This window comes from Chiloscyllium punctatum, chromosome 10 (assembly GCF_047496795.1).
Source record: "Chiloscyllium punctatum isolate Juve2018m chromosome 10, sChiPun1.3, whole genome shotgun sequence".
Lineage (NCBI taxonomy): Eukaryota > Metazoa > Chordata > Chondrichthyes > Orectolobiformes > Hemiscylliidae > Chiloscyllium > Chiloscyllium punctatum.
The window spans coordinates 37,261,006-37,277,467 of record NC_092748.1 but is presented as its reverse complement, the minus strand read 5'-3'; the positions used below and the strand labels follow the sequence as shown (position 1 = coordinate 37,277,467).

The 16,462-nt window shown below is 39.5% G+C and overlaps 1 protein-coding gene across 1 annotated transcript in view; it reads right to left on the bottom strand.

The window, feature by feature from the left end:
- LOC140482045 (protein boule-like) overlaps positions 1-16,462 on the bottom strand; it is a 162,193-nt gene that overhangs the window by 41,053 nt on the left and 104,678 nt on the right. Inside the window, exon 9 of the mRNA XM_072578932.1 lies at positions 4,702-4,830. Coding sequence (XP_072435033.1) covers positions 4,702-4,830 — 129 coding nt within the window. The remainder of the gene's footprint in view (positions 1-4,701; positions 4,831-16,462) is intronic.

Below are 16,462 nucleotides of genomic sequence, written 5' to 3'. Positions count from 1 at the left end.
AGTACTGAGTGATTCACAATTACCACCTTAGTTCAAATCTACATAAACTCTGCAACCTCTACTGAACTGTATAGAATTAGCCTTAGGTAAAAACAATGACTGCAGATGCTGGAAAACAGATTCTGGATTAGTGGTGCTGGAAGAGCACAGCAGTTCAGGCGGCATCCGAGGAGCAGCAAAATCGACGTTTCGGCCAAAAGCCCTTCATCAGGAATCTTGATGAAAGGCTTTTGCCCGAAACGTTGATTTTACTGCTCCTCGGATGCTGCCTGAACTGCTGTGCTCTTCCAGCACCACTAATCCAGAATATAATTAGCCTTAACTCAATGGATGCACACTCCTTGAGTCAGAGGGCGGAAAAGTCCAGAGCTTGGTGGTCAGAGCTTGGCAATCGGCAACAAAAAAAATGAGAATTCAGAATTAGAGTTTGGTAGGGGATGGAGTGTCTAACGTAAAGGCAAAATGTTATTTGGTGATTGGATTGTCTGCAATGAAAAAACAAATCACTTGACTACCAGAACAACTGGTGTCCGATTCTATGTAGAAGGCTTGTGTAAAGTCTTGCCTTGCATATCATTAGAAAATAATGTTGAATAAAAGGTAATGTCTACTGACATCAGGCTAATTGCAGTCTCTATCAATCCCAATTCTCGACATAAGTAAAACAAGAATCATAGGTGGTGATAACATACAGTGGCAGCAAATGAAAGGATAGCATGGAAAACAGAAAATTAAAAAAACTATCAGGGATAAGAAAAAAATGAGAAGTATTTCTACAATAAAATGAACCAATGATGAACACCATGCTCTCACCAGAGTGCTTTGAAAACAAAGCAGGGCTAAATGAGGCTGAAGAGTTGCTGAACTTTAGTTTACAAGATTTACAACCTACCAACCTATATCAAGACTTACAGTAAAGCTTGTTAAGGAATAGGTCATTACCCTTCTCTATGCCATTGATGATAGGTAGAAATCATCTTTCTTATACAGAGAATTAATAATGGAAGTTTCATCAGACAGGCTATTAATGAAGATCTAGTTTCATATGAACAACTTATGAAGCATTTAGTGCACATTTCAGCCTTAGGAAGAACACCATTATCGACTGGGCAAACTTAATAGTTGCATCCAGTGAGAACAGATTCCTGTTATGCACTTTATATAGGTTAGCTGAGACCTGAATATACAGAGACCAGGAACAAGAGTTAATTCTGGGGCTGAACTGTCGAGGAGATACTGTCAGACTCTCTACTGTTGAGGATGGATTTCGCATCATTGAAATGTGTACAGTAAACCAGCAAAGCAGGAAAGCAGTAAACAAAATCATGCATTCAATCAAGACAATGAGACTTTGTGAAGAAATACAATTCACACCACATAGTTTATTGTGCACTGAAGTGGAAGCACTTCCACACAACTTCAGGAAATGCAATAAGTGGGTGTGGCAGTTGAAATCATTGTGTTGTCACTATGGCAAAAAAAGAGTGCATCAGCACAAAGACTGCTCTTCTAAAAATACAGAGGGTCATTCCTGTAAAAGGATTTAAAGCAGCAGGCCACAGTAAAAAGATCTCAGCCAGAAAATAAAGAGAAATTCATTAAGACTACTAGCTTGAAGTTTAAAGACAAGTGGGGAAAAATGATAAGATCAAATGGAAACTGTCAAAGTGCAGAAAGTCTGACCAATAGGCAAAGCAACTTCAAACTAAATACTTTGGTTGGAGTTTCAGTTCTTCCTTACACACAACTGTGGTTAAAGAAAGACTTACTCCAGCTGTTAAGTATCCATTTCCATGGAGCAGGAGGCTTAATTTAAAGTTAAGGCACAGATGGCGGGCACACATCAATACAAAAAAAAGAAAAATCACAGAAATCGTGTACATGATCCAGAACCCAGATTGATCACTGTTAAATACAAGAGCTTACACACCTACCACAAATGGAAAAATTGGGAAGCCAAACAAGTATAAAAAACTTTAGTGTGGAATTCCCACAATTATTTAAAGACCCTGGGAAGCTGAAATCAATTCATCACATCATTTCACAGCCAGATGCCAAGCCAGTGTATTTGATCAGCACAAGAAAGGCTCCTCACACACCTCTGGAGAAGGTGAATCAAGGAGTAACAAGGAGTTCTCTCACCTGTAACAAAACCTACAAGTCAGTGTTCATATGATACCAGTGCCAAAACCAAATAGGAAAATGTGAATCTGTAGATCTTACACAATTTAACAAAGCTGTTGAAACAGAGATTCAACCAATGGCACTTGCGGATGACAGTTTGGCAAATCTAGGAAAAAGCTCAAACTTCATGATCCTAGGTGCTAATTGTGACTTTTAAAATTAGTTTCAGATGAATACAATTAATATTAGAGGAATCCGTGTTTCTGAAAATCCTCGTTACATCATATGAAGGACACTACTTTAGTTAACTACATTTCAGGATGGTATCTGCATCAGAGATTTTTCAGAGGATAACAACAATTATTCTGGCAGGATTGAAGGGAATATTCTCCAGATGGATGACATCCTAACCCTTGGTTTCGCTACAAAATATGATGCCAGAATAAAACAACACTTGATGCCAGAGTGAATGCATTGCTACAATAAACTGAAGTAACATTCAATAATAAATGAGAGCTCTTACAGTCAACTATTAAACTTGTAGGGCACATTGTAAATGCATCAGAGTTCAGAGCAGACCTCAGAAGCACCTGAAGAATTTCCACATCGTTTAATGTCATCAGGCTTCAGCAGTTTTATTGGGATGGTGAACAAATGGGTGAGTTGGCGCATGTGGATTCATCAATTGCAAAAGCAAGATCAAGCTGGGAAACTGGGAAGACAACCAACAAATCATAGTTTACAGAATAAAATGGATGTTACTTTCACCGGACACATTGGTCCATTATGATCCAGAATTATCTACAAATGAGATGCAGTTGCAACATCAACTACATTATGAATTGTATATTTTCAGATACAAAAAGGATGGCAAACCGAATGGTGCATCAGCATCTCAATTCTTTTGAATGAAACAAAGCAAAAATATGCAGTAATTGCAAAAGGCATAGCCACTACTTGGGCTTGTGAGAAGTTTGCACACCATGTCTTAGGTCTACAGTTTACAATTGAGTCAGACCAAGACCCATTGTTTACTCTTAGCAAAATTGCTGTTGACAGTGCAGGGCTTTTATTGGAAATTGATGCTACAGCTGAATATGTCCAAGGGGAGGTACACTATCATGTATTCGTCTCTCACAGCCTGAAGAAAAGGACAAAATTTGAAAAAAATTGGAAACCTACACTTCATTGACCTTTAGGTCTTGAACAGCAATAAAACTGCACTTAAAATTGCCAGGTTCAAAAATCACATGAATCATATGCTCAAATCTTCGAGTAGTGCATCCAAGGATGGCCAGTATATGTTCCACATAATCCGTTTTGAAACAATATTTTGAGCAAAGATGATATTTTAGCTCAGAGAAGCACTCGTCTCCCTTTGGCCCAAAAAGAGCAGTTTAAGAAAATGCGCAACTGCCATGGAAGGATATCCATAAGTTAACTTGCAGAATAATTCAGCTGAATTTACTTTAAATCAGACTCTCAGTATAATTGTAAGCATGATTCAAATCTAAGTCCCATTTTCAAGATAAGATATATGCATACCACGTAAGCCATTGGCATATCAATGCTGGCATGCTACATGATAGGTTGGGAGCCCAGCTCCAATCTTTAAACTTGATGACCCTAACCCACCTGTTGAGGTGGGGTTAATGCCTGGGCTGAAATCCACATACTGTTCAATTAATATACCAGAAAAAAAACAAGAAAGATGCATTTTCACATAATTGGAGTCAGTGAAACTGGCTGACAAAGTCAAAGCATTATGGGTTATGAAGTTCGTGCCTCACTTTTCCTTTTGTTGGGTCATTTTCATGGACTGGGAAAACTTAAGGCATACACTCATGCCTGAGCATGGATCTAAAAATGGGGGCGGAAATATAAATACATGTGTGTCAAGCCTGACATTGCATTGCAAGCCACTGAGATTGAGATTTCTTGGATGCTCCAATAAATTATCTGGGGGAAGCATTTTAATAAGAATGATTCATTCGGTAATTCTTCTACAGGCTGAAATTTGAAGACCCTCTGGTCTGTATGGACGTAATTAGTCCTATGAGCTGAAGAATTTCAGCAATCTTGGCACTGAGAGGCCCAATAGTCAAATATGGAAAAGAATAAGAGGAAAGATAGAACAATTTACCCTGTTTCATTACACTCCCAATACCAAGCTTAAGCTTATGCTGGCACAAGCTCAATTACAAGCTCCAGTAAGCCATTATGCAGTATAATATGGACAGAGGGTTAATGTGACAAAATCATACCATTTAATTTTCCTTTTGGGTTGGAGAACAAATGATTCCCCAGTCATAACTAAGAACAAACCCTACTACCAAAATGTGGAAGATGAAGAAAATAAAAGAACATAGTCAGAAAAAAATAGAAAGCCAGAAGCCAAAACAAAGAACATAATATTAATACAAAGACATCAGTGTTAAGTTCTATTTGATCATGAGCGGTTTAACTATAGTTACATAATAAATAGCAAAAAGAAAGCTTTACTGAATCTATTGTTAATCAGATAAAAACAAATAATGCAACAGGATTTCCCTAGGGTGAGCCAATCATTAATCTTACCTCTGGCATAGAAGCTTCCATCATTGGAAGTGGAGGAGGTGCACACCCACCATCTTGAGGCATTTCCACTGGTTGATATATTATCTCAGATGGTTGGAGGTACAACACAGAAGCTGTAGATGCTGGTGACTGATGGAATAAGTAAATAATACAAAACATACACAAAAGAATATTATGAAGTTACACATCATTCTACATTCTTGGATAAGTTTTAAGAAATGTGTGTATGATATAATGTGACAGAATTAATCTTCTTGTATCACTAATATCACAAAGTAAGCAGACAAAAGGAATAATCTGGTCTTTAAATTAAAAAATAAATATTTACTTAGCCCTTATGCTTTTTAAATGTCAAAACACATTATCATTTAACTCTTTAAATCCTTCATTTGCATCTCACACATTCTGCTATGGCTCTGATCAGAGCAGAGTGCTGAAAATCAAGCCTGCCTCCACCAGGTGTATCAAATATGTAAAATATCTTATTTAATCATCAAAATAGTCAATTTATTTCTGTTTATCATTGTTATCTCGAACAAAAGGGGTAAAACTGATTATCAACAAAGCTACTGTGTAGAGTTAAATTATGTCCCCCTTGATCATAACACACAAGTATACATTCAGCTACAGGACAACATAGAGCATTGCAGAGATATAATTGGTGGGGAGGGAGAATAACAGCCTAGTGGAACAAAACTCTAAATTAGAAGGGGAGAATGGGTGACTTTTTCCAGTTCCTTCAGTTTCCTGTTGATGAGATAATTTTGCTATTGGCTGAAGAGTGATTGAAGAGCTTAGTTCAGGTTAAAGGTCAATTAGATTTCATTCTTTGGATTGAATCAACAGTTCAGGTTTCAGAATCTATGAGCTCAGAGATACTGATCTCTGGAACTTTCTCAGATTCCCAGAAAATATATTGTTCAGTTGGTTCTAGGTTAAGATCTTTTATCAGGGAGAGAGAAACAGACAGACAAAGACAGAAAGGATGTTTTCCCTCCTGCCAACTTTCTTTCATCTGCTAGCAGCTCCCACTTGTGGCAAAACACAAATAAAAAGTCCAGAAGATATCAACATGGTTCTTAGGAATTTTCTTCAAATTTCTTTGTCAAGCCATTGAGTCTATAAATAGTCATACAGCACAGAAACAGACTCTTCGGTCCAACTCAACCATCCCAACCAATCTTCCCAAACTAGTGCCATTTGCCTGCATTTGTCCCATAATCCTCTAAACCTTTCCTATTCATATACCTATGCCCCCTAGTTTTGAATTCCACAATGAACTTTGCATTGTCTCCCTTTTCCAAAACAATTTACTTTTTCAGTAAGCATGGAATATCTCAACAGTTCTCCTTGATTTGACTTTTTCCAAGAAATCACTTGATAAATGTGTCATTAACTAACCCATTAACTAACCCAATGCCATCTAAACAGTTCAATTCTCCAAATTTTCATGATTGAAAACATATGCTTCTAATATGTTTCCACATTTGGGAAAATGAAATGTCATTTCAACTACAACTCATTACAATATAAACATGACACAAATAAAATTACATTTATTCATTCTCATTCACTCTTTTACACAGGCTTATAAAACCTCGTCACCTTTTGTAAATTTCGAAACTATTCAGGCATTATTACATTCTTGACAGTATACCTGCAGTTCTATCAACTTTTCCAATGATATGAAGAATTCATGTATTATAAGATCAAATTAACAAAGTCCAACAAAATATTCTATCATAATAATTTAAAACAAGAAACAACGAATGGTGGAGATCTGAAATAAAATCAGAAGTTGCTGGAGAAACTCAGCTGGTTTGACATCATCTGTGCAGAGAAAGCAAAGTTAACATTTTGGATCCAGTGACCCTTTCTCACAACTGATATTCCGAAGAAGGCTCACTGAACCCGAAATGCGAACTCTGCTTTCTCTCCACAGATGCTGTCAAAATAGTCTGCCATTTTTAGTTTTAAATGTCTCTACAAAGGTTGAAAAATTAGGCTCATTATAAATTAATGTCTCTTTATGAGCGTGCCAAATATAAACTTCAAAATGGCTGAAAGCCAGTAACAATCCCAGAAGTTTCCTTTTCCACTGTAGAGTATTTTTCTTGACGCTGGTTTAATTTAATAGAAAAGTACCCTTCTAGAGTGTCTTTGTCTGATTAGTCATTTTGCAATAAGGTAACCCCCACCTCCAAGCCATTAGCATCAACTGCTGTTTTAATAAATACATAGAATCCCTATGGTGTGGAAGCAGGCCAGTCAGTCCATCGGGTCCACACCAACCCTCCAAAGAGACCATAAGACATAGGACCAGAAATTAGGCCATTTGGCCCACTGGGTCTGCTTTGCATTCAATCATGGCTGATAGGTTTTTCAATTCCACTTTCACGCTTTCTCCCCAATAACTAATCAGAGAGGGTATCACAGCTACAGAAGTTTCCATTGTTGAGGAAGAGCTGCCTACTGAGTCAGTATGGGTGGAAATTAGGAACAGCAAGGGAGCAGTCACCTCGTTAGGGGTTTACTACAGGCCTCCCAATAGCAGCAGGGAGATGGAAGAAAGCATAGGTCGGCAGATTTTGGAAAAGTGTGGACGTAGTAGGGTTGTTGTAATGGGTGACTTTAACTTTCCTAATATTGATTGGAACCTCCTTCGAGCAGAAGATTTGAATGGAGCTGTTTTTGTAAGGTGTGTTCAGGAGGGTTTCCTAACTCAGTACGTGACAGGCCGACGAGGGGAGAGGCCATTCTAGACTTGGTGCTCGGAAACGAGCCGGGGCAGGTATCAGATCTTGTGGTGGGAGAGCATTTTGGAGATAGTAACCACAACTGCTTCATATTTTACATAGCTATGGAGAAGGAGAGGATTAGGCAAAATGGGAGGATATTTAATTGGGGAAGAGGAAACTATGATGTGATTGGACATGAGTTAGGAAGCATGGATTGGGAGCAATTGTTCCATGGTAAAGGCACTGTAGACATGTGGAGACTGTTTAAGGAACAGTTGTTGCAAGTGATGAATAAATATGTCCCTCTGAGACAGGCAAGAAGTGGTAAGATAAAGGAACCTTGGATGATGAGAGCGGTGGAGCTTCTCGTCAAAAGGAAAAAGGTAGCTTACATAAGGTGGAGGAGGCTAGGGTCAAGCTCAGTTCTAGAGGATTACAGGCAGGTGAGGAAGGAGCTCAAAAATGGTCTGAGGAGAGCCAGGTGGGGGCATGAGAAAAGCTTGGCAGAATGGATTAGGGAGAACACAAAGGCATTTTACACTTATGTGAGGAATAAGAGAATGGTCAAAGAAAGAGTAGGGCCGATCAGGGATAGCATAGGGAATTTGTGTGTGGAATCAGAGGAGGTAGGGGAAGCCTTAAATGAGTTTTGTTGCTTCTGTCTTTACGAAAGAAATGAACTTTGTAGTGAATGAAACCTTTGAAGAGCAGGTGTGCATGCTAGAATGGATAGAGATAGAGGAAGCTGATGTGCTGAAAATTTTGTCAAACATTAAGATTGACAAGTCGCCAGGCCCAAACCAGATTTGTCCTCGGCTGCTTTGGGAAACGAGAAATGCAATTGCTTTGCCACTTGCGAAGATCTTTGCATCCATGCTCTCCACTGGAGTCATACCTGAGGACTGGAGAGAGGCAAATGTAATTCCTCTCTTCAAGAAAGGAAATAGGGAAAATCCCCAGCAATTACAGACCAGTAAGTCTCACGTCTGTCGTCTGCAAGGTGTTGGAAAGGATTCTGAGGGATAGGATTTATGACCATCTGGAAGAGCATGGCTTGATTAAATGCAGTCAACACGGCTTTGTGAGGGGCAGGTCATGCCTCACAAACCTTATCGAGTTCTTAGAGGATGTGACTAGAAAGGTTGATGAGGATCGAGCTGTGGATGTGGTGTATATGGACTTCAGCAAGGCATTTGATAAGGTTCCCCATGGTAGGCTCATTCAGAAGGTCAGGAGGAATGGGATACAGGGGAGCTTAGCTGTCTGGATACAGAATTGGCTGGCCAACAGAAGACAGCGAGTGGTAGTAGAAGGAAAATATTCAGCCTGGAAGTCAGTGGTGAGTGGTGTTCCACAGGGCTCTGTCCTTGGGCCTCTACTGTTTGTAATTTTTATTAATGACTTGGATGAGAGGATTGAAGGATTGGTCAGCAAGTTTGCAGACGACACAAAGGTTGGAGGTGTTATTGACAGTATAGAGGGCTGTTGTAGGCTGCAGCGGGACATTGACAAGATGCAGAGATGGGCTGAGAGGTGGCAGATGGAGTTCAACCCGGATAAATGCGAGGTGATGCATTTTGGAAGGTCGAATTTGAAAGCGGAGTACAGGATTAAGGATAGAATTCTAGGCAGTGTGGAGGAACAGAGGGATCTTGTTGTGCAGGTACATAGATCCCTTAAAATGGCTACCCAAGTGGACAGGGTTGTTAAGAAAGCATATGGTGTTTTGGCTTTCATTAACAAGGGCATTGAGTTTAAGAGTCGTGAGATCTTGTTGCAGCTCTATAAAACTTTGGTTAGACCACACTTGGAATATTGTGTCCAGTTCTGGTCGCCCTATTATAGAAAATATGTAGATGCTTTGGAGAGGGTTCAGAGGAGGTTTACCAGGATGCTGCCTGGACTGGAGGGCTTATTTTATGAAGAGAGGTTGACTGAGCTCAGACTTTTTTCATTGGAGAAAAGAAGGAGGAGAGGGGACCTAAGTGAGGTATACAAGATAATGAGAGGCATAGATCGAGTCAATAGCCAGAGATTATTTCCCAGGGCAGAAATGACTAACACGAGGGGTCATAGTTTTATGCTGGCTGGAGGAAAGTATAGAGGGGATGTCAGAGGCGGGTTCTTTACACAGAGAGTTGTGAGAGCATGGAATGCGTTGCCAGCAGCAGTTGTGGAAGCAAGGTCATTGGGGACATTTAAGAGACTACTGGACAAGCATATGGCCACAGAAATTTGAGAGTGCATACATGAGGATCAGTGGTCAGCACAACATCGTGGGCTGAAGGGCCTGTTCTTTGCTGTACTGTTCTATATTCTATGTTCTCTAACCTTGGCAATCAATAACTTATCTATCACTGTTTTAAATATACTTAATGACCTGGCCTCCACAGGTTCCATAGATTCACCACTCTCTGGCTAAAAAGCTTTTCCTTATCTCCATTCTAAAAGATGTTCCTGGCTGTGCCCTCAAGTCCTCATCTCTCCTGCCAATGGAAACATCTTGCCAACATCCACTCTGTCCAGGCTGTTTAGTATTCTGTAAGTTTAAATCAGATCCCCACCCAGACCCACTCCCCTACCCTAACCGTGTAACCCTGCATTTCCCATGGCTAATCCTCCTAGCCTACACATCCCTGGACATTATGGGCAATTTAGTATGGCCTATCCACCTAACCTGCACATCTTTGGACTATGGGAGGAAACCGGAGGACCCGGAGAAAGCCCACACCAACAGGGGGAGAATGTGCTAACTCCATACAGACAGTTGCCCAAGGCTAGAACTGAATCTGAGTGCCTGGCACTGAGGCAGCAGTGGTAACCACTGAGCCATTTTATTTTGTTATGTCAGGGCCCAAAACTGGTTTATGCATGAGGATGAGTTTTTTCAGAAGCTGTTTGGCACTCTTGACAGAATCACCTTTACCAGTTTTTCAATAAATCTGTTAGCATACTTTGACACAACACATTTGGTGTAACAACAGATGATATCTCTTTAACTCTTGATATAACGGTACTTCACAGTACCCTTTCAATAAATCAATCTTAATAATAAATGAGGCACCTCTAATCCAATTAGTACAATGTTTGATCTGAGGAACTAGGTATGAATCTGTTTTCATTTCATTTTTGTATAGGAAAATGCAGTACTAATCAATCCATTAGGTTTAAGAACCAATACCATTGGAGGACTCCACAATTGATTTGACTAGCTTTAATCAAGTGATTGTTTGACACACACTGAATCCCTGTTTTAACCTCAGCTCGTTTCTTCTGGCCTTAAATGATAAGCATATCGTTTTGTTAATACTAATACCCTTACATACAGATCACAACTGGCTCAGGTTGTATACTTTGATAAATCCCAAGATTTTCTTCAATTGCAAAAGCACCCTTATGGATCTCTCTGTTATCTTTTCTTTAAGTATGAGAATATTGTGTCTAAATGTCCCAGTTTCTCAGTGTATACTAATTGGATAGCAGGAGATTCATATTATGTATTGTTTGTATCGCTTCCACCTCACCCTGTCATTCTTCCTTTTTATTACCATCATTTGACAAATTTGCTTTTTCTGATCTTTGACTCTATAATGCCATCTTTTTAACATATTGATATGACACAATCAATTCTTCTTTCTGCCACGTAGAGTATGTTAGTCAATTCACTTTACTACACCTCTTAGTTTCTTGATTTTAATTTCTTTATCTATCATTTTCAATTCTCAAGTTCTTTCCTATTCTTTCTCTGCTCATCAAAGCGATTCACATTTTCATGTACAAACTACAACAACTATAATTCAACTGTAGAGAATTCTGATGACTCACAGCTGAGAATAACCTCTCTTGTATTTCCACTAGTCTTAAATGTTGGCCTAGTATTCCAGTTACCTCTGCCATCTGGCTTTTGCAGGAAAGTCTACCTTTACCTCTTTTGTTAGTTCTATTAGTGGAGCCATAGTTAAATTTTCAGAACCAGCCAGGTAAAAGTTCCGTATCTCTTAAAGAGTTTTAGCTACTTCAGATGCAATCTTTGTTTTATAATATGAGAAACCATGTGTCTGTCCATTTATCCTTTGTTGAATGCTACCACAACACATTCAATTTTCTGATATCCAAGTCCAAACTGAGTACTCAAATTTTGTTCCGACTCTGATGGGAGGATAGTGCTAGAATTGTGAGCTATTGTGAGTTGATTCATTGTTGAGCAGCTGCTTTGAGAAACATAAATTTCAAAACAAATTTAAGGAGAGGAAGAATTTATAAGACAAGACACAGCTGATTTGTAGGATCAAAGAATTTCTACTTCCTAATAATTTCTCATTTTTAGTCAACTGCACAAGAGTAAGACTAAATTAGTTAAAATTATACAAAGTAACTTAAAAGTAAAAGTGATATCATGGCAGCTCAGCCAGGTGGAATGCCTGTCCTTGTGGCTTGTGAACAGTCGTGGACTCTTTGCAAGACCTAGGTGAGGTTGCACAACCTTCGTCTCCATGTTTCAGAGCCTGAGCAGCAGCTACAGTCACTAAAATGTATCTTCCAGGAGGAAATCTATGTTTAAAGCACATTTGGAGAGGTAGACACACTGCATGTTAGAGGCAAGCAGGCAGACAGGGAAAGGATAGCCATCACACAGTCCAAGACAAAATGGCAGGTAATGCAAGAAATCCCAGAGGCTATGTCTATCAATCAACTCTGTTCTGGATACCAGTGATGCTCTTGGATCCAAGGAGTGCAGCAAGAGCCAAGTCATGGTATGACAGATGGTCCAGGCATAAAGGAGAGGAGATAGCATAGCAGAATGCCAGTACTGCTAAAGGGTTCTCTAGTTCAGGAATCAAGCAGACATTCTGCGCTGTCCCTTACTCCAGAATGGTTTGTTATCTTCACAGTGTTAGTGTCAAGGATGTCAAAGATTGGCTACAAGACATTCTTCTAGGGAAGAGAAAATAACTAGAAGTTGTGGTCCACAATAGTATGAATAACAAAGGTAGAGTTCTAGAGTCACAGAGCATGAAAATAGGCCCTTTGGACTAAATCATCGATGCCGACCACGTTTCCCACACTGATTTTATAAACCTCTAAACAGTCACTCCCCAGCTTTCTATGCTCCAGGGAAAAGAAATCCCAGCTTAATCAGCTTCCCCTTATAACTCAAACCTTTCAGTCTTGGTATCATCCTTGTAAATGTTTTCTGTACCCTTTCCAGTTTAATAACATCCTTCCTGTAGCAAGGCGACCAGAACTATACTCTAAATGTAGTCTTACCAATATCTTGTACAGCCATAACATCCCAACAGTGTACTTAACACTCTTACTGATGATGGCAAGCGTACCAAACATTTCCTTCACCACTTTGTCTATCTGTGAAGTCACTTTCTAAGAACTAGAACCAACACCCCTCGATCTCACTGTTCAACAGAACTCGCCAGGGCCCTTCCATTAACTGTGTAAGTCCTGTCCTGCTTGTCTTACTAAAACGCAATACCTCGTATTTATCAGAATTAAACCCCATCTGCCATTCATTGGCCAAAGACTCAGTTGATCAAGATCCTACTGTACTCTTAGATAATCTTCTTCGCTGTCCACTATACCAGCAATTTTGGCGTCATCCGCAGTTACTAACTATGCCTCCTATAGTCTCATCCAAATCATTTACATAAATGATGAACAGCAATCGATCCAACATCAATCCTTGCGGCACACTGCTGGTCACAGGCATTCAATCTGAAAAGCAATCCACTACTATCAACCTCTGTCTCCTATTGTAAGCCTATTTTGTATCCAGTTGGCTAGCTTTCCTTGGATCCCATGTGAGCATACCTTACAAACCAGTCTACCATAAAGTTCCTTGTTGAAGGCAGGAAGGGGAAAGTGGTCCTGTAATTTAAATTTAATGAGCTAGGCAGAAAATTAGCAAGAACAATCTCTAAAGTGGTAGTCTCTGGATTACTCCTGGTGCCATGCACAAACAGAAAGACAGATGAACGTGTGCTTGAAAAATGGCACAGGAGGGAGAGCTTTAGATGCCTGGGACAGTAGTACTGGCTCTAGGAGAAATGACATCCATACAAGTTGAATGGGTTGCATATGAACAGAGCTGGAGAACATGCAGGATATTTTGCTAGTGTTAACTTAGCAGGGGCATGGCAACCAGGAGAGAATATTAGGAAGCATAAAGTGAGCTAAATGCTGGAAGAGACAGATACCATTAAAATACAGAATAACAAGTAAATAGGTGGAGTTGGAACAATGGAGAAGGCAATTAAGGTTCAATCAACATTACACTGCAAATATTGAATTTGTGAAGTATAGTGAACACAACTGAGGAGTTACAGGCACAGGTCATCTTTTGAGGTTACGATAATATGTGGGGATTTTGTGATACAGTGGCAACATGGCTTAAGGAAAAGCAGACCTATATCTAAAACTGTCTTGGTTACAAGAAGTTCAGAAAAGATAGGGAAGGAACAAAAGGAGAAGTAGTGACGTTTTTGTTAAGACCTAGATCTTGAGAATGAAGTGAATCAAGTGACCACAAGATGCAAAAGCATAAGTAGATCATTCAACCCATTAAACCCCATTTTCTTGCTTTTTCCCTTTAACCCCCAATTCCTTTAAAGATTAAGTGTATTCAATGACTCAGCCTCTACAGCAGTAATAAATTCCATAGATTAACCTCCCTCAGAAGAGAAATTCCTCCTCACCTCTGTCCTAATTGGATGACCACTTACTCTGGGATTATGCCCTCTTGTCCTCCTCTCTGCCACAAGGCCATAGAACCTCTCTGCATCTACTCTGTTAAGTCCCATAAGAATCTTGCATGTTTCAAGAACATTGCCTCTCATACTTCTAAATTCCAATGAATACAAGCTCAAACTACAAAACCTCTTCTCATAAGACACTCCCTCCACACACTGGATCAACTCACTGAACATTCTCAGAACTCTCTCCAATGCTGGTGTATCTTTCTTTAGATAAAGGGATCAAAACTCCAACTATGATCAAACTAGTTCCTTGTACAATTTTCACAAGACCTCCCCATTTTTATATTTATGTTTTTTTAAATGAAGGTCAGCATTCAATTTACCTTCCCTTTTACCTGCTGAATATGCATACTAGCCTTTTCTGACTTAGGAACATAGGAATTAGGAATGGCAGTAGGCAATTCAGCCCTTTGAACATGCTCCACCATTTAGCATGATCATGGCTGATCTTATCCTAATCTCAACTCCACTATCCTACCTACTCCCCAAAGCCCTTTATCCAGCCTTTCATCAGAAACATATCTATTTCTTTCTTGAATCTATTGATTTATTCTGCCTCGACTGCATTGTGCAGTGAATTCCACAGATTCATAATCTTCTGAGAGAAGGCCTGGTTTCTCAGCAGCTCTCAGCCTGGTATCTCGTTGTTATGTCGGCCAGTCTCTTGGCGTCTCAGTACGGTGTCTTGGCTTGGTGTGCAAATGTATCCTGCCCAGGCATGTTCCTGAGGCACCTGGGGAGATCGGAGAGGCAGCAGTTTAAGAGCAGCAATGGTATCTGCAGCAGCGCCACTGAGAACAGACAGCCTGAGGTCTCCCGGAGAGCAGGTGCGCGGAGGATTCATCAAAGACTGTTGAACTTTTCACTTATTCCTTTATTTTCCCAGTTTAAACTGTGAATGACTTTAATGTTGCCTATTATCTTATTTCTTTTATTTTTACTTATTCTATGAAGTAATGCTTAACTTTTTGACTCTCGTTTCTCTTACTAATGTGTATCTAGATTTTTTTGTATCTGGGTACCTAAGGTGGTGCCATGTGTAGCAACATTGTACACGTTTCATTGTACTCCTGAGCTTCTTTACTTGAGTACACATAACAATAAAATCTAAATCTAATCTAACCTAAGTAGTGTCCGGTCATCTCAGTTTTGAACCTACCTCCTCTCACTTTATACCTATGAGCTCTTGTTTGAGACTGTCCCACAAGGGGGACCATCTGTTCAATGTCCACCTCATCAACCTCCTTTAGCATTTTATATACATCAATCAGATTCCTCCACATTCTTCTGAACTCCAGCAAATATTGGCTTGGTTAGAGGATTTGCTGATGGACAGAAAGCAGAGTGTCAGGATAAATGTGTCCTTCTCTGGATGGTGAACTATAACTGGAGGAGTGCTGTAAGGTTCAGTTCTCGAACCTCAACAATTTACAATTTATTTAAATGATATGCAAGCAGGGACAGAATGTAACATAGCAAAACTCGTGGATGGGACAAACAGTGGCTGAACAATGGGCTCTCCTAAAAAAAGAATGTTATATACTCTCACAAGGGAAAAGACTGGACTAACAAATTTAGAACTTCCTTGAAGAGAAAGGCGATAGAAATTAAGCTAAAAAAAGTAAATGTGTAATTATGTAACCAAGCTGAATACAGGAGGTTCAGAAAGGAGCTGAAAAAGTAAATAAGCAAAGAAGACTTATGAAAGAATGGTTTAGTAGCTAAAATAAAATCTCAATGTCTTCTATAAGTACATCAATAGTGAAAGTGTGGCAAAAGAAAAAGGATGTCCAATTGGAAACCAAAAGGGAGATTTACACTTAAGAGGTAAGACGCACAGCAAAGATGTTAAATTCATACTTTACTTCTGTCTTTACCTACAAGGCAGATGCCTCCTGTGCCATTGAGTCAATGGAACAAACTCAAGTCATTAGGAGGATTTAAGATTGATATGGGAGTGGTATTGGATCAGCTGTTGGTACTTAGTTGATAAGGCACCAGTAGTGGATGCTATATATCCAAGGATAGTGAAGAATAGCAAACATATTCCCTTGGTCAAAAAGATGTTGTAAAGATCACCCCAGTAATTACAGATTAGTCAGTTTAACTTCTGTGAAATCATCTAGAAGGAGTTATTCAGGATGTAATTTAGAAAAATATGGATTAATTCAAAAAATGTCAGTAATGATTTGTTATGGGAGAAATGTGTCGAACTAACTTGCTGGGGTTTATTGAAAAAGTACCAGAGAAGGTTGA